The sequence below is a fragment of the Bombus pascuorum genome, chromosome 1, assembly GCF_905332965.1.
Source record: "Bombus pascuorum chromosome 1, iyBomPasc1.1, whole genome shotgun sequence".
Classification (NCBI taxonomy): domain Eukaryota; kingdom Metazoa; phylum Arthropoda; class Insecta; order Hymenoptera; family Apidae; genus Bombus; species Bombus pascuorum.
In genome coordinates, this window is record NC_083488.1 from 13,923,925 (window position 1) to 13,942,050 (window position 18,126).

Sequence of the window (18,126 nt, forward strand, 5' to 3'; positions counted from 1 at the left end):
GTGAATGTCACGTGTTCCGTTGCATTGGAAATCGAGACTGCTCTTTGAACTGGACATTGAATCGTAAGAGAAAGGTGTAAAATTCGCATTATTAAAAAGGATTCCGGGGAACCAAATGAGATGCACACGAAAGTTGTTCGTCGACCGTCGTAAAATAATACAAACAAACAACCATCTCTGTTTAGGAGCAGCTACACAGCAGTTCCTCAACATTTCAGTTCGAAATTAGGGCTGACCTACGCTACAACAGAGTCAAGTTATCAGCCCATTTCCAAAGAACGCCCGGAGCTCGCGCTTCACATTAATCAGAACCACCAACACCAATCGGAACCGCAGTTGCAACAGCTACAGATACAGGTGCAGTTGCAACAACACCAACATCAACACCAACACCAACAACACCAGCAGCATCAGCAGCAGCAACCGCCACCGCAGCAGCAGCAGCAAGCCACGACGACCTCTCCTCATCAACAGCAACACCAAGGACTGTTGAGTCCAGGATTAAGTTTTACCGGTAGCGGTTAGTGTTCATATCGCCTCTTTCCCTTTCATTCTTCGTAAAACAGCTTGTACAAATATTCTACACTCAAAATATCTAACGATAAAATAAAAAATCTACATCTATCGTAACCATAGCTTTACTGTAATGTATTCAAAGATAAAGTTAAGCGTTTGATACTATCGTTGTTAGGTTTGGAATTAGATTCTGGTAGTAGCGTTGGTGGGAGCTTACCAAGCCCAGGAGCAGCTAGCTGTTCTTTGGACGCCGCCTCGACCAGCACATCGCCATCCTGTGCTTTGATGGAACATGCACCAAGTCCGACGACTACGGTGCCCTCTGCATCGGTAAATACCGTGCAACCGACTGGTCCTGTCGGAGAACCACCACTGACGCAACGGGTCGGTGTACTGCAGCAAAGGGTAAGCACCCGAAATTGATCCAGGCAAAAGCATATTTCTTGTTTACGAACTTGAATACGGATAAGAGTATCTATTATCTGTATGGCCTTGTTGCTGACGAAAGCCTGCATTTTCTATCTCTCCTTACTCTCCTTCTTCTCCTTTCTGTCCCTTCTCTCCTTACTCTTCTTACTCTCCTTACTCTCCTTACTCTCCTTAGTATCTTATATTTCAGCTTTCTTATTACCCTCTTTCTTATTTTTACTACTCTCTTCCTTCTTTTCCTCCTCCTTGCTTCCTTCCTTATTCTCATTCTTGAAGTCAACCACGTGTATTTACATTAAGTGTATCATCTCATTAGTTTCACAATTAATTGAATTCTTTGTCATGATACAATTTTTATGGCTTGAAAAGATATAACTTTTTATAATAAACGCAGGACGCTATTCTATGAAAACTAGCGAGGAACAGATCTACGCCTGTATATTCCAAAAATGCTTAAACACTGCCATATAAATGATGAAAGCTTCCAAACGATACTTTTTTGTAGAATATTTGGCTTCGTTCAATTCAAACGCATCAAAGTTTGCGCGATAGCACAATTATGCAATGCCAATCAAATAGAGTGCTTCATCCGTTACCGATTGAGTTACAAAATAATAGATTAGATGGGTTAATAGATAAAACTAATCGTGATTTTGTTACAGCTTGGACTTCCTGGTGACTGCCAATTGGAGTTCGTAAACGGCGGCCACGGAATTAAAAATCCTCTGGCGATCGAGGGTCAGAGACAGGCTGCGGCTACTCGCGAGGAAGAGAGAGCAGCTCGACCTCCGCCTGGCAAGGTAAACGTCATTCTTTGATGTTTTTCTTCACCATATATCGCATATTTTATTAAGATTTGCATTTCTCATTTTTAGTACTTCACACACCTAGATCCCAGTTTCTGATTACCGTTCCAGTTTTGTCGTTATTACATATTTCATGCGATTGATATATGCTTCGCAACATGCCCAAGGACGCGATGAATATTTTTAATAAATGAAGAAAATTCGTTGATTTTCAGGATGACGATCCGAATCGTTTCACGTGTCGCGTGTGCACCAAGAATTTCAGCTTGCAAAGACTGTTGAATCGCCACATGAAATGCCACAGCGACGTAAAACGTTATTTATGCACATTCTGTGGCAAGGGTTTCAATGACACGTTCGATTTGAAGAGGCACACCAGGACACACACCGGTGTTCGTCCGTACAAGTGTAATCTCTGCGAAAAGAGCTTTACGCAAAGGTGCTCTCTGGAAAGTCACTGCCTTAAGGTACACGGTGTTCAACATCAATACGCATATAAGGAACGTCGCACAAAGGTAAAGTTCAAAATTCAATCAACATGTAACAATATCTTCTATCTTTTTCTGAGTCACTACGATCTTGTATAATAGTAAGTCACTTGACATAATTATAAAAAAATAGTTTCTCTTGACGCTATCTAATAGAGAAAGGCGTGGTTGAATTTGTAGTAAAAATATATATCGAAGTATGTATAAGTATAAATAAGTACAGATATAGTGTGTGCTGATCCAAATCCTCACTCTAACAGTGTTAGATTACAATTGAGAGCGATAGGGAGCTCTTTAATACATTTACAGCAAAGGACATTACCAAAAAAATTAACCTTGATGTGTAACTGTAGCTGAAAGTTACAAGAAACAGTAATAGTTAGTCTAATTATATTTTGTTTTGTTTCTAGACCTTGTAACTCAAAACAACATTCATATTCATAGCCACAATAATATAGACCTTTCCATTGTTTGATTTTAGTTTTGCTTCGCTATATTCTATTTTCTTCGTAACGGCGATATTTTGGTAACGGGTATACAAAAGAAAAGATGTAGAGTTTTCCTAGAAATAATTACTTCAACAGTTTTGAAAGTTTTACAATTAATATAGCTTGAGCTTTTATCAAAGAGAATAACCAGAAGCACATAAGAAGGCGACGATATATTTTAAGTGTTCTAACTGATCGTTTACAATCATTGCGACGAATTTCGAAAAATCTGGTAATAAAAGTATGAAAACAATTTACATACGTGCATATAAAATGTTCGTATGCCCGGATTAAATTATATTATATCGACAATATTTAACAAAACCAATTTCTGAATATAAGATTGTAAGATTAAATGGATATTAATTAATGCCTTTATTTCTGTTCGTTTCATTCAGGTATACGTATGCGAAGAATGCGGTCACACGACGCAGGAGCCGGAGGTCCATTACCTACATCTGAAAGATAAACACCCATACAGCCCGGCCTTGTTGAAGTTCTATGATAAGCGGCATTTTAAATTTACCAACAGCAATTTTGCCAACATGTTGCTCCAGGTGCGCAGATAGACTCCAATTAGAGTACAGTATAATTGTTTAAAATGTCATATAAGTAATGGAAAAAGAAACAATAATAAGAGGTAACGAGAACGTGATCGGTAATTGTTTAACTTTGCACCGTGTGTTTCTCCGTTCCTTGGTAGACAAAAAAAAGAAATAATGTTTGAAATTGCAAAGTTAGATAGATAGGCAGGGAAGGGTGGGAAGAAATGCAAACCTGATCAAAATAGTAAACGTTAATAAATTCATAAGAGATAGAACAAAAGGATATATGTTTATATATAAATATATGTATAGATAAATATAAAAAGATGATGTGTAGGGTACGTGAAGAGAGACGAGGAAAAAGAAATCCAATATTCGAACAAAAAGAATAGCAGAAGCAAGAACACGAAATTGTTCTTCGTCATGTAACTCTTCAGGGTGGCCTGTTGCAACGAGAATCGCGGAATACGGACAGCTGCGTAAAATCAGCCTCGAAAAGCCTCGAAGCACCTCTTCAACGTGCCACGACATTGTTGCACCTGAGTCGAGCTTCCAGCTTGTGATGATGACTACAAAGATAGCGAGATGACAAAGAAGAGGAAGGAAGAAACGAAGGAAAGAAGAACGAAGAGGGAGGCTGACTACGATTTTTTAGCTACTCAACTGGAAGGCCATCAAACGCATCTTGAAATAAACGTCGCGCGAAAAGTACCTGCAGATGGCCCCCTTAAGCGGTGATACACGACGGCGTCGAGAGCCGATGACGATCAGATTAATTGCGAGAATCCACGTGAATCTCATAATTGTCCACGAGATTTGTACTGACCCATGAATCCCAGAGCATACGCATAAAAACAGAAAAGTACATTTGCATACACAGTATTGCCTTATTGAGTACACGATAACTGACGCGTAAGGTTTCGTCAACCACATATAGGTAGATATATAATATATGTATATGTGTAGACTATGATATTTAGGTTACAAAAAAATACGAAAGATAAAGTAGCGAAGAAAAAGAAAAATTATACCCAAAGACTCGGATCGAACGTTTCAGGAATGATGACCATTTCTTCTCGTCCTTACCACGAGATGGGATTACGCGGTCCTTTTTAGAACGTTCTTTTTTCTTTTCTTTTAACGATACACGGCAAGTTACGTTGCTTTCCGACTTAGAGGGTAAAAAATTACGTAGAAGTATCTGACATTTGCACGAGACCTGTGTCAGGTATTTCTCAAATTTTCGTTACACCGAGATAACGATACATATTTTGGTAAACATATCGTGTCTTGAGGTAATTGTTCTTATTTCCAATCGTTGCGTTTCGACTGAGGCATTTCTGAGAAAAGGGGAATGCAAAAAGAAATTTTTTGTTTGTTCTTTTCTTTTAAATAATAGACGCCTATCGGTACGCGCTTTGGGAAATCTGTGATATAATAACAATTTTACTCATTCCTCCGCGCACAAGATTTCGCTTATTGCACCTTGGTTCTTTCATGGGACGAGCACTGTCATAGTAAAGTGAAAATACACGATACACATATACACAATTCCTCGCGGTGTTTTCTGTATACAGAAAATCCCCTTCTTCTATTTATTTTCTGATTTCAATCGTTGACATTCTTTTTTATTTTAAATTCGATATGATTCATTTTATATATCAAATTTTTTTATATGTCAAAGGTTTCATTACTTTCAATTTCTTAGTAAAATTAATATATTGACAAACGCCAAAAAGGCAGTGCATATACAGACAAAGATAATGGGGTTTCGTGCAATTCTATGGTGGTAGGTTACATGATTACTTGGGCGACACATGTATAACAGCGTACGAATCTGTTCGCGATTCGATTTATCAATAAAGGAACAATCCGAGTCATCATCTAGGCGCTTATACATAATTTCGCGAAAAACTTAAATCCAGGTTATGCAAATAGAAAGATCTGCTGGTATCAAACCGAATTGTACTCCGCGAAACGGGTATATACTCTTTTAAAAACACCAATTGGTTTCTGACTAAATTGCACAATTCATATAATGTTCTTAGAAATCTTAACATATCATATTTTGCCGTTAGACAAATCAATCTTTCGAAATCTAAATCGATTTTAAAATCTAAAAACCGTTTAAAATTTTCGAGATCTTATCACGGTTTTATTAAGATGTTATTTGAATATTGGGACATATACATACTAGGACACTTTGCAATTCAATTACATCACTTATTCATTTCTTTTCACACAAGCAAAACAATAATATAAGAGCTGAAATAAACACAATGAAAAACACGTTTCGAAACGTACATTTAAGTTGTGATATTTTCCTTCGAACATAGGTATGTTTCCAGCAAATTCACAAAGTGTAAATAGTATTCACACACAAGTAATTGTTAGAGTATTTTCAACATTCTTTATCATTTTACAGTATATCATGCGGACGAATAGCACAACTTGTATATAGCAAATATTAATTAGGTTGCACGAGACGTAAACAGTCTTAAACATTTGATTATCTGGTACCTTTTCTTTTTTGTATCGATAATGTATACTATTTTCGCTATATTATATCTTGACAATACTCGGGAATAATAGTACTTCTCGTGGTAATCTATTAATTATAACTAATACTATTTTATTGCTAATGTTATTGTATTTTAATTTTAATATAATATTATTATTATATAATTATTATTATATAAGTAATAATAAATATTATTATTTCTATTATGATTATTTAATTTACGTCCAGTATTGTTTGAAACTAGCATTGAGATACTTCTACTATCATTATTAATACAAATCTACATTTTATACCCACTATCATTTGCACCAATATTCACCAATAGTTATTTATCTTGACCTTTCAAGACGCGTCAGGACACTCTATCACCTTTCCCTCTTCTAGTATTATTGCAATATTATGTTTTCCAACTGTTTAATATTATATTATTATTAATATCGATATTTCTCCTCAATTAATAATTCTGACTATATATTTACTTTATTAATAATTTAGAAATATATAAATATATATTTGTATATGCATTACCTATATACCTATATATCTATACAAATATATAGATATGCAGATAGATAGATACATAAATTAAAAAAAATATATATATCGACGTTATCACATGCTATTAATAAAGTGCGCCATGTACGTTCGAATTTTGAATGAGCGTCAAATGACTAATGTATGCGTGAAAGATAGAAATGAGTGTGTTCCGCACGACTGTTCAATATACTGTGTATGATGGATCTTGGAGAATTTGAAATCTTAAAGTGTCAAGCAATACTAATAAAACATTATAATGTTTTACATCACACATAGACACTGATCTAAGCTCTCAACCCTGTCGTCATTCATTGATACTAAATTTAACGAATTGCGAATACGCGCTGTCTGTTTATGTAGAAATAGAAGAAATAATAAAAGTAATATTATATGCACACGTGTCAATTTATTTCTGCAACTATGTTTATTTTTAATACTTTATATACGGAGCGTCTGAAGAGGATGATCATATGTATTAAGAACTAGTTACACACAATTTATATAAATATATGTATATATGTGGAATTTGCATATCTTTAATATTTGTATTTCTGCTCATTAATTGCATTAATATAATACAATCTATGAGTCATGCAATCCTTCCGTTCACCAATCTCTTTATAGCAAAGCGTAGCCAAAGATTCTTCGTGGAGGAATCTCTAACGGAAGAAACAGCGCCAATGATACAAGGGACTGGTCGGACGCACAAATGGTCATCTACCAAACTTGCGTTTCGATGCGCTCGCAAGGCTGCAATATCAAAATGATAAGAGACAGAGATACTGCTACGGTTAAACTACTACTCCAGGATGTGTTTTATCTGCAACAGAGAATGATGCCGGTGTGTGATGATTCCTCGGTAGAGATGCAACGAACGAGTATGCGCACGGTGGGTCAAAATTACTGGATGGTCGTTTGTCGGCGGCCTGCTCGACTTCGACTCTGCGAGATCGGTGTTTATTCGTCGATTAACGCTATTTAGCTCGGTAAACAAGCAAGGAAATCGATCTCTTAGAAACGATTTCACGGTGCTTTCGTCTCCTCCACGACTCGAGCTTCATCAGCGATATCGTACACTTGTCTTTTTTTTTTTTTTATTTACTCACTACTGATTACGGAGCTGAACGGCATGAATCTGGGCTTCGCAGGTACTTTCGGCACGTCCTTTCGACCTCTCGGTGATTTCTCCTCGTTGAGAAGACCTTTCACCTACGATCAATTGTTTTATTTCAATGGTTATTATAAGTTTCGTTTTAACTACATGCTTTATAATCTAACATAGCCAACCTGTTCGTCGATTGCGTTAAACTGCCATTTCCACGTATGATTGTACAAGAAAGGTCGATGATCGAATCTATTGTCGTCGGGACTGTAAGTCTCGGCGTGGCAAGATGGTGTCAAGATAGTCATTTTATGACGATTTATAGCATAACATCTATAAAAGTGTTTCACCTTATCTGCCACCTATAAGTGAAATCAAATTTAAAAATATCTGTAGCAACAATGGCTGCTGCTAATTATAACTATATTTACTTCTTTTGAGGTACATTTATCCCACATGTGGACGAGTCTGCAGAACATTGTGAAGGGACCTGCACAATCCTGTTTCCTTAAACGTCCAAAAATACCAAGCTCCTTGTACGTCATACCCATATCGATCTCATCAAGCTGCGCAAGCTGTCCTCCTTGAAGAGGTTCCAATTCTGCGGTAGCAGGAGCATCTAAGATTTTATCTAAAGCAGTTATTCCATGTTTTCTCCTGAAATAAACATAATGGTTGATCTTATATGTGTCAAAATAACTATCTTAGAAGGATACCAGTTTTAAGGATGCCAGTTATTGACCTAAAGTAAGAAAGGAATGACTTTAAGTCGTTTTTTGCAATTCCACCGATAGGATTGATATCGGCACTGCTGCAATCATATTTGGTAAAATACCCACGAAGCGCTTCATCAACGTTACTGCTCCCTAATACCAGAAGACCACCCGGTCGTCCTCTGACCCAGAGCATCAATTGGGCAAACAGATAAGCTATCACCATTCTCAAGCGTGCCTTAAAAAATTTAAAATAATTAAAAACTTATTTGTTTCTCACAAGAATGATAAATATAATAGCAGAAATCAACCTGGATATTCTGCAGAGCTAAATTTTCTCTAGGAGACCCTCCTTGCACCTTAAATCTCGGTGTCAGCTTAGTAACTTGTTGGAAAATCGTTAGAATGGCAGACACAGCAACATCGATTACTATACTGTGATGATAAGAGCCAATCTGATTAGCGAGTTCAGCTGCTCGCGCCTTTGTTTCGGCCGATGAATTTTCAGTACCCATATAGCATGTGACAAGAAGGGTGTTGCACAGCTGTTTTGGATCAGTCGGTACATATTCACAGTCTCCGACTATTTTCCTGATGTCTGACAATACCTGTGCGTCTAATTGGAGACATTTATTAAATACGTCCTCTAATGATAATACAAAAATAACACGTACCTCCTTTGTTAACCGAATCCACGATCATATCACACATGGAATAAACCATGCACGCTGATGACGCAGAATCGACACCGCCACTCAAGGGTAAGAAAAATCCACCTTGGCAAGAGCGCCTTTTACAAAAAGACGTTAGTAAGTAAATAATAAATAAATATTTAATTATAAATAAAGTAACGAACCTTAGATAGTCCCAGAGCCAGCATGCAGGGGCCAACGAAATTTCTTCATCTGGTGTATGATAAACAAGTTTTCCTGTTGCGTTTTCATCTTCATAAGGACCTAAGTCTACATCGATCGGTCGATCTGGAGGAATTGAGATCAAAATATCGGAAGTTAGAGCAAAATCCACCTTTATGCGTGGATAGCTTGGTTGTCTGGCAGCTAGATGAGACCTTGACCTAATGTTATTTCTATAACTCCTATGGAAAAAGAAAACAATTAACTCAAAACGGAAGTTGAACTTTAATGAATATTACAAACCTTATATCCTCGAGATCAAAGGTTGCCACAATGACTTCCACTTCATCCAATGCAAACTGCTTACCACGGTTCAAGATCTGACCATTCAAAGTAATAGAGGATCCACCACTGAAGTATAATCTAGAACCATCACATCCTCTCAAATTACTGAACATGTAACATCCACCTGATTTGAACGTAGCCGACTTAACTAAGTCTACGGTGACGTAAGCTTTCCGTAGTTCGAAATATGATCCACTACCTTCAAGAGAAAAAATTGAAATCATATATATAAGCCACAAAGTAAAAAATAAATACACAGTAGTATGCAAAAGTTTTTGACTGCATAAATTTTCTACTTCATGTTCTAAAAGCGATTTTAGATTTAATATCTTATTCTGTTAAAAAAACAGTGCAATAAATGAACACTGTTATAACATAGGTATACATGTATACATTTTGAAATGTGATACATGCGTTTACCAATGTAAATACATGTATATATAAGTGCTTGTACATTGTTTTGTCAATTACCATTTGCGATAATTTCAACACCATCCAAGCACATTGGAATATGATTGCTCATCGGGTTCCAGAGCTCTTCGCAAATTTCGAATCCTACGCACGTGTCCCTGGTTGAAATAACAGCATCGCCAAATGGCACCACTGTCTGGTTAGTGATCTGAGATATCATTCTAGGCAGAAAGTAGTCCTCCACCGTGCGTTCCTGCATAAACAATTAGCACTTGTAGACAGACGCTCGGTATCAAGCCTAAGACTAGAAGGTCAAGAACTATTCTGATTTCTTATGCATCGTGCGTGCAATCTGAAAGAATGACCTTGGTCCACGGCGAGAACCACCTGGATTCTCTATAATTGCCGTCCTCGCACAATTGCATCTTGGGTCTGATAAGCAGAATTCGTCGATTCAGAAATGCCACTCTGCAGTTGTACGTCACATTCTTGTGCATGACCGGCATACCAACATCTACCAGCATGTCCTCGGTTGCCGGTGATTTAAGAATCGTCGCGAGTACTTCCCAGCTGTGAAGCAATGTATCTGACTCGTAGAAATGATCCTCGCAACTGTAACCACTATTCGACAGAGTTAATAGTATATATCTTCTTTATGATTTAAAAAAATAAAGATCCTTTAGTATTTTATAATTAGACTGCAGATGTTTATGCAAACGAATTTTATGAATACAAAGAGACGACATCTAGATAAAAATTTGTCCCACTCTCTAGATATAACAAATACTTTATTTTAGATATTTTAGATATTTTTGTGTATCATATGCATTCCGTGCATTCTTGCGCTTGTAAATTTCCCATAAATGCACAAAATCCACATCTAGTTATAATATTGCATTATTTTTTTGTTTTTTAAAAAGAAAATTTTACGAAATTTCTAGCTCTGGTCCACTTCTATAAGTAGCGCCAGCATCTTTAGCCTCTTGAATACTTTGCAAGATTCTCCTGGAATTCCCATCGAAATCCAATGCCCACTGATTCAGTGAACAAACTGCTACCGTCACTGTACGACCCATCTTTAAAAAATTCTTCTTTTCTTCCAAAATTTCAAACAAAGCGATGGTTAACAGGGACTATCTATAAAAAATAAAACTGGATATTATTAACCATAAAACATTATCCTCGTTGTCTAAAAATTATAAAGTACATATTTGATTAGAGGAGAATAATTGCTGATAAATAGAAAGTTAATTCATTTCGATCTATCAATTGAAAGCTCATTGATTGGCGGAAAGAACGTTTGCCGAGGAAATAGCAGCACATCCATTCTCTACTCCGACAAACGTTGATTGATCAATAATTTTCAGAAGCACACAGGGAGAGGGATGTAAATTGCTTGGCTGTTTCGTGTGACTAAGCACAAGAATGCCTGAGAAAACTCCGAAGACGAATTCCTTGAAATTAATGCAACTTTCCTAACAAATAGTCTTGTCACGATTAATCTTTGATAAAATGGATTCAGATATTCAGTTGTAAGGATTTTTTGAACAGATTTAAGAAATCTTAAAATATCTCTGAATAATAAGTAACCCATGATGTATTATTGTATATTTTCTACAAGTTTATCAATATCATATAAAAGGGGATACAGAAAGATGGAGAATAATTCAATATCATTAAAATTCAAAGAATAGAATAAAGAATCGTATTTTTCATGAATCTGTTCTTACACGAGTCTTCTTGCAAAAAGAGAGCAACTTCTTGCAACTACTACTTAAGGAAATATAAAAGCTAAATAAAATATTAGATTATCTTTACAAACAATAAGTTCGATCGTGAGAGAGAAGCAGAAGTGCGTTGAAAAAGATCGATAGACAGACATCGTGTCTACCAGACTTGGTTCGATACGAATGTTCCATCGGAACAGAGCGACGAACCTCGAGGAACGAGAAAGGGCTTCGAACAATCTACTGGCTCCGCCCCCGTTTCCCTGTTGTCAGGCAATGGACGGGCCAGCTTTTACCGAGTTCCTCTTTCCTAGAGGGCAAAGTTCCTGATCACAGTTCACGCGGTAGATTCGTGCAGACAATACGTTGTGTGGTCGAAACGTCATCTAAAGTTGATACTGTTTTCGATAAGCTTCTTCTAGAAATGCATTTAAAGAACGATTTAAAGAACGATTTAAAGAATGGTCAAAAGCTTCATCTGACGGATGACTAAAAGAACAAGGAATAAGGAATTAAAAAACTAAAAAAAAAAATTAAAAAATGAGCACGATCGGAAAATGCCTATTGGACGGAAGAATTCTGTGGATCATTGACTGTGTCTCGAGACAAGATACATTTAAAAGTCTTGAGAGAAGAAAAGCAGCGATGTTGAACAATAAAGAGGTCGACAGACCAGAGGAAGATGACGAGGCCGGTGGAAGATAACGAAAAATGAAAGATCTTTTAACCGATAGCAAGGTGAAGGAGCTTCAGGCCATGCTTTTTCCGGTTCATCCGATCCCTGGTAAATTTAAACAATAGCAGCGCGTCTAATTTGAGCAAGTGGAATAGAAATGTTTGTTTGTTGTCGGTACAGGCAGTACGCTGGCAAACTTGAACAAACTGCAGGAGTTGCACTTGCTGCAACTAGGACGATGCGACGCACCACGAAGGGAAACGGAGTTATCACTGTTCTCCATGCCCTTTGGAACCAGAGATGATCAATCGCAAGAAACTCTTCGGAGCATATTGGATACTCACTGCATGATAGACGGTATCACCCAGGAGACTGCTAGATGGCCCACAGAGTGTCAAGTATACAATATAATATGAAACAAATATACAGGGTGTCTCTACGAGGTTCATTTTGATTTTATTTCGTTTTAATGAATCAATCTTTGTATCAATTCACCATCATTAATTCTTGTTTGATATATCCTTTTTAAAGTCATACACATATAAAAATCAACTAGCGTGAAATGGAAGATGTTACATTAGAGGCCAAAGTATTCTCTTTGTATTTCTTATTTTTATTATAACATTTTAACGAAGCTTTAAATACCCCGTGATTATTTAATCTTTTTTCCTTGATTATAGGCATATGATGTATTGTAAAAAACTGAAATATTCTATATATGAAATATAAGAAATATAGGAAGAAAAAAAAAATTCGAACAAAATGATCAAGCAATTAATACTTCAGGTACTTCCGGGAAGAGTTAGGCATATAGAATACTCTCCAGCCGTTCCAGAACCGTTCTACGTGCCAAGCGGGAAGGAGCCAAGGCCAAAACCATTGGGCGATGAATTTGGAACTGTGATATTTCGATATCATCCAACCAATGTCACCAGTTACGTGAGTCTATAATAATTCGTGCGATAATAATTATTGTAACAATTATAATTTGAAGGAAGAATCAATTATTCGTTCAATGATCAACAGTTTAGTAGATCTTGTGTGGGTGGAAACACGGTTGCACCGTTTCCAACGGAATTTTCAGCCGATTCAAATGGAAACGAATCGAAGAACGTCGAAACTAATAGCAATATGTTCTTATTGACCAAAGTGTCTGACCTAATGGAAAATAACACCGATTTACATTTTGAATCTCGTTTCGAATCTGGCAACCTTTGCAAAGTTGTGAAGATCACCGACACGTATTACCAATTGTATCTTAGAAAAGATCTTTATACTCAAAGACATACCCAATGGTATTACTTCAGGATATCAAATACGAGGAGCAGAACGAATTACAGGTAAACATTCAATTTTGAAACTTAATTAATTTTCTTTATACAAATCCATGCTTTTACCAAAATAGAGAAAAATTTGTTCCACTCGCTAAATTTTATGAGTATTTTATTTTAAATATTTTGCGTATTATGTCCATTATGTATATTTTGATGCATAAATGCATAAATATCCACGGTATATTTATTACAAATATTTATTTAAAACAATTTCAGATTGTCCATTGTGAACCTTTGCAAAGAAGAAAGTCTATACAATGAAGGACTTCGGCCACTCTTGTACTCAACCGAAGATGCAAAGAAGCGTGCCGTTGGTTGGAGAAGATGCGGAGAGAACATCGCTTATTACAAGAATGATTCATCGTACGTTATCATAATTTCAATATCCTCAAATGTTCTCACAATTTTTATTAGATGTATCTTTCTCCCCAGAAGCAACGAAGAAAAAGAAAAGCACACATTGACATTCAACGTCTCTTTTCCTCATGACAGGGACATAGTTTATTTGGCACATTGTTATCCATACACCTATACTGACCTACAGGTAATACAAATACAAGTTTCATCCTTTGCTATATTTTTTTATAAATAGTCCGTTTGTATGTACAACCGAAATGAATAATATTCGTTGATGATTGTTGTTAAAGACACAGTGAATATAAATATTTTGAATCAGACATACAACAGACGATACGATTAGCAGGATGTGAATAGATCGACATAGTAAGAAAGAAAAAAATGTTGCAATTTTTAGGAATATCTTGCCAAACTAGTGGCAGATCCTATAAAATCTAGATATACGAAATTACGACTCTTGTGTCGTACACTTGCCGGAAATGGAGTCTATTATTTGACTATCACTGCGCCTACTTACGATGAGGTGGTACGAAGGAAAAGAGGCATAGTTATCACGGCACGAGTTCACCCTGGAGAAACTCCGTCTAGTTGGACGATGAAAGGAATTATTGATTTTTTAACCGGAGAATCGAATCAAGCTAGAGTATATGCTCGACATAATCTTGATCTTAATTTAATTTTTTCTTTTTCTTCCTTCTTTTTTTTTTTTTTTTTTATTTTAAGATGTAACAAGACTTTAACAACGCAGGTACTACGAGAAAGATTTGTATTCAAGCTGATTCCTATGCTAAATCCGGATGGCGTTATTGTTGGCAACAATCGTTGCTCGTTATCGGGGAAAGATTTGAATAGACAATATAGAACTGTAATGAGAGAAAGTTACCCTTCAGTCTGGCATACAAAGTTAATGATTCGACGATTACTGGAAGAATGCGGAGTGGCCATTTATTGTGATTTACACGCTCACTCCAGAAAACATAATATATTTGTTTATGGCTGCGAGAGTAAAAGAACCGCTTCACAGGCGAGACTCTCCGAACAAGTGTTTCCTCTGATGTTACACAAGAACGCAGCTGACAAAGTAGTCGATCCGATACAGATCATATGTTTTTTTCTCCTCTGTTTAAATAAAGTCAAATGTATTAAGAAGCACTCGATTTTTAGTTCTCTTTTGAAAACTGCAAATTTCACGTGGAGAAAGGTAAAGAAGGTACGGGAAGAGTCGTAATATGGTCTATGGGAGTGCAGAATAGTTACACAATGGAAGCGTCGATGGGAGGGACGAAAATAGGCTCTAGATCAGGCACGCATTTTTCTACTCAGGATTACGAGCAAATTGGAAAAGTATTCTGTGAAACTCTGTTGGATTTCTTTGATCCAGACCCTATTAAGGTAAACATAATAATCGCTCAACTCATCATAACAACACAAAATCTTCTTAACGTTGCTTCTTACTTTGTATATATTTTTTATTGGATTTAAATGATGGTAAATTACACATTGGAAGGAGAAGCTACGGAACAAAATAATTACTAGGTTAATGAAGGGTGGCTCCAATGCCGAGGAACCGACGAATATTGATTTAACCGACTACTCCAGGTACTTTTCAACATTAATCGTAGCGTACTTTTTATTCGAACCATCTTCGATTCAATTATATCTATATCTTAATCAGCGACGAAGGCGACACGTCGGATAGTTCTATCTCAGAGGAACAGGAAATACAATTTCCAGAAGGTACATGGACCTATACTTTGAAGGAACCACTTGTGTCTCCACAATATTTATGCGCACCACCACCTACACCAACATTTATTCCTCCTCGAAGTTTAGAACTAGCAAAAAGGAAAAGCAAAAAGGGAATCACCGTTAACAGAAGCTACCTTCGACGCAAACGAATGCTGGTAAAATTTGAAATATCTTTGATACGTTCTTTCTGTAATTAAAACGCGTTCGTTTGAAATGAGTACTTACTAATTAGACGGGTTGACATTTAGACTAGAAGAGCAGTAATGGATTTACCAACTCTGGACCCGGGCAGCGATTTGTGTGACTATATTGATTCAGCGGATGAAGAACTGACGAGGCCAGAACGTAAAACCACAACATTGAAGTATTATTACATATAAATTAAAAGAAATAAGAGAAATTATGTTTAGGTTTCTCAGCAAGAATTCGCGAAAATTGCAAAGAAGAAACTAATCAATTCGTGGATAAAGAAACAAAGGAAATCCCCAGTGATGGATTAATCTTGCCGGAAATAGCGGAAATAGCGAGACCTCGTAGTATGTCTTTAGCTGAAAATATAAATGTCGATAAGGAAGAACCGAAGGCGAACAGACGATCCCATTGTCTTCGCTTGGTTAGGTAAAGGAATATTAAAATAAGATATTCTGACCAAAGTAGATTTAAAAAATGGAAGCTTCTTTGTTTAAATTTTAATTTATGTAGGACATTAAGACATCGTTCACCTGTTGCGTTAAGAAGTCAAGATATACAAATTAAGCTCAGTTCACTGCGGCAACAAATATGGATGGGAGTTCCACTGAACGTCGCAGAAAATATCGATAAAAGAGTCAAGCATCATATTCCAAAGGGACCATTAAGTTGGGGAATATCCAATATGGCATTAACCAAAAATAAAATGAATAATAAAGTATTACTGAAGTACGTAAAGCTCTGTTACATTATCGACGAATGTTCCAAGTTATTTTTATTTCAGAGGCACCAAAAAATTGCAATTTGTCGAATATATTAATACGGAAAACAACATGAAAGAAATACAAAATAAATATAAACGTGAAGATACGATGCGTTCAAAAGACAGTAGTTTGGGAGTGGAATCGCAGCGGCAAAATGCTGAGCAGAAGCCAAGGAAAACGAAGTCTCCTCTTAAGTGGCAGAAGATAGTTAATCTAAATTCTAGAGTAGAAGAAATGTGCAACCGCAAAACATCCTTTTTAACAATTAAAGCAGACTCTTTAAAACTGGTCACGCTTGAAGTACCTTCAAAGATTCAAACGCGACAGCACAAAATCGAATCTCGAAGGAAGCACCGGAAAAGTTGTGCCACCTGCACTGTTTCTAACGGTGAAAAAATATCGAGCGTTACGAAATCTCAATTGCATTTGCAATCGCATTCACGATCCCACATACAATTGCAACCCCTAATCGTTCCTTTGTGCGACAGTTTTTCATCGGAAAACGACTCCATCGATTCTCGTACTCAAAGAGCCTCAAAGAAGAAATATAAGAAAAAGAAACTGAAGAAAATGAAGTCGACTCCTGCAACGGGAAAGAAAAAGCGTGTCACTAGCGCGAACATATTACGCAATCCCTGAAAGATTTCGTACATAAACAAGAATGTTCCGTTGAATAGCATTTTTTCAATCCCTCCAATGCAGGCTCTTTTTCGTGTTTTTAAATATACTCCTGTTAAAGATTCATTACACTCATTAATGAGAATAATTTTGTGCGAGTGATTTTTATATTGTACTTTTTAACGTGATTGTACGATAATTCGTCGTTCAATTAAGGCTTACAATATTGTTACGTAACAAATTTTACCAAGACTTAAAGTATGAGATAATTAACCAACGTACTTACGATTTTCCGTTGATCCAAATAGGAAAAAAACAACGATTGTTTAAGACTGTATTTAAATACGATATTAGTTGCACGTTATTTAAATGGCATGCGCAGGATTGCTGTTTCTTTCACGTGTTTTTTTACCAGAAATTAAAAAATTTTCGATTTAACAAAAACATAACCTCACAAAATATTATCAACATTCGTAATGTAATATTTATTTCCATTGGAACAATTCATCGCTTTTAAAGTTATATATCGCTTGTAGGAAATATATCTTAATATCGGATTTCATTCAATGGAAAACTTTACAAATATATCAGTTTTTGAAAGTCTTTTTCCGTAACGCTTTTTGATACGTTATGCTTTCATTGATAACTTCGTTTTTAACACAGATTAAACACAGAGGAAGGTGATGCTGTTCAGGAAACACTGTACAATTCTTTTCTCATTAATACTTATGCGGTTTTTAAAAAAAAATGTAATCACGAATTAAACTATTATCGTCAAAACAGTTGGTGTTTTTAATGAGGTGCTGCCATCTGATGGAGGTACATGGAGTATGCAATTGTAGATAACAATCATACATACGAATCTGTGTATATATATCAGCAGGTATGAATAAACTTCCTGGCTCATACATAATATCTCAAGGTATATATGCTAATTAATGCAAGGTATATATGTAT

The 18,126-nt window shown here is 36.2% G+C and overlaps 3 protein-coding genes across 9 annotated transcripts in view; 2 read left to right on the forward strand and 1 right to left on the reverse strand.

Annotated features, from left to right (window-relative positions):
• Positions 1–6,725, forward strand: part of LOC132905373 (transcriptional regulator ovo) — a 24,324-nt gene extending 17,599 nt beyond the window's left edge. The window contains exons 6-11 of one of the 5 annotated variants that reach the window (XM_060956600.1): positions 186–520; positions 692–921; positions 1,608–1,745; positions 1,967–2,266; positions 3,126–3,284; positions 3,710–6,725. In XM_060956600.1, the coding sequence (XP_060812583.1) occupies positions 186–520; positions 692–921; positions 1,608–1,745; positions 1,967–2,266; positions 3,126–3,284; positions 3,710–3,835 (1,288 nt within the window). In that variant the 3' untranslated portion in view covers positions 3,836–6,725. Of the gene's footprint in view, positions 1–185; positions 521–691; positions 922–1,607; positions 1,746–1,966; positions 2,267–3,125; positions 3,285–3,609 lie in introns of all 5 variants that reach the window. The other 4 variants (XM_060956620.1, XM_060956610.1, XM_060956631.1 and 1 more) reach the window with 4 other exon arrangements.
• LOC132905384 (glutamine-dependent NAD(+) synthetase) lies at positions 6,717–17,598 on the reverse strand. Its single transcript, XM_060956654.1, has 13 exons — positions 17,456–17,598; positions 10,686–10,892; positions 10,121–10,376; positions 9,816–10,008; positions 9,303–9,543; positions 9,002–9,241; positions 8,820–8,935; positions 8,457–8,761; positions 8,175–8,383; positions 7,864–8,089; positions 7,618–7,794; positions 7,437–7,539; positions 6,717–7,150 (listed from the first exon to the last, which is right to left on the reverse strand). Exons 2-13 carry the CDS (start codon positions 10,829–10,831, stop codon positions 7,122–7,124), a joined length of 2,241 nt encoding a protein of 746 aa, XP_060812637.1. The 5' UTR covers positions 10,832–10,892; positions 17,456–17,598; the 3' UTR covers positions 6,717–7,121.
• On the forward strand, positions 12,065–17,225 carry LOC132905346 (cytosolic carboxypeptidase 2). Of its 3 annotated transcripts, XM_060956563.1 has the most exons (15): positions 12,065–12,266; positions 12,339–12,556; positions 12,945–13,097; positions 13,185–13,498; positions 13,709–13,855; positions 13,925–14,036; positions 14,247–14,492; positions 14,598–14,930; positions 15,014–15,241; positions 15,357–15,448; positions 15,525–15,753; positions 15,847–15,943; positions 16,009–16,216; positions 16,301–16,516; positions 16,572–17,225. In XM_060956563.1, the coding sequence occupies exons 1-15, from the start codon at positions 12,194–12,196 to the stop codon at positions 17,188–17,190; spliced, it is 3,285 nt and encodes a 1,094-aa protein (XP_060812546.1). In that variant the 5' UTR covers positions 12,065–12,193; the 3' UTR covers positions 17,191–17,225. The 3 variants fall into 3 exon arrangements, with proteins under 3 accessions (XP_060812546.1, XP_060812537.1, XP_060812527.1); XM_060956554.1 differs by having other exon boundaries at positions 13,709–14,036; XM_060956544.1 differs by having other exon boundaries at positions 14,247–14,930.
• Positions 17,599–18,126: the final 528 nt, after the last annotated feature.

Coding starts and splice junctions, on each gene's coding strand:
- LOC132905346 (XM_060956544.1), top strand. CDS start 12,194: ATGAAAGATCTTTTAACCGATAGCAAGGTGAAGGAGCTTCAGGCCATG. Junction 15,449..15,524: donor GATTTAACCGACTACTCCAG/GTACTTTTCAAC, acceptor TATCTTAATCAG/CGACGAAGGCGACACGTCGG. Junction 15,754..15,846: donor TTCGACGCAAACGAATGCTG/GTAAAATTTGAA, acceptor GTTGACATTTAG/ACTAGAAGAGCAGTAATGGA.
- LOC132905384 (XM_060956654.1), bottom strand. CDS start 10,831: ATGGGTCGTACAGTGACGGTAGCAGTTTGTTCACTGAATCAGTGGGCA. Junction 10,009..10,120: donor GGTTCTCGCCGTGGACCAAG/GTCATTCTTTCA, acceptor TTGTTTATGCAG/GAACGCACGGTGGAGGACTA. Junction 9,544..9,815: donor TGTTGAAATTATCGCAAATG/GTAATTGACAAA, acceptor TTTCTCTTGAAG/GTAGTGGATCATATTTCGAA.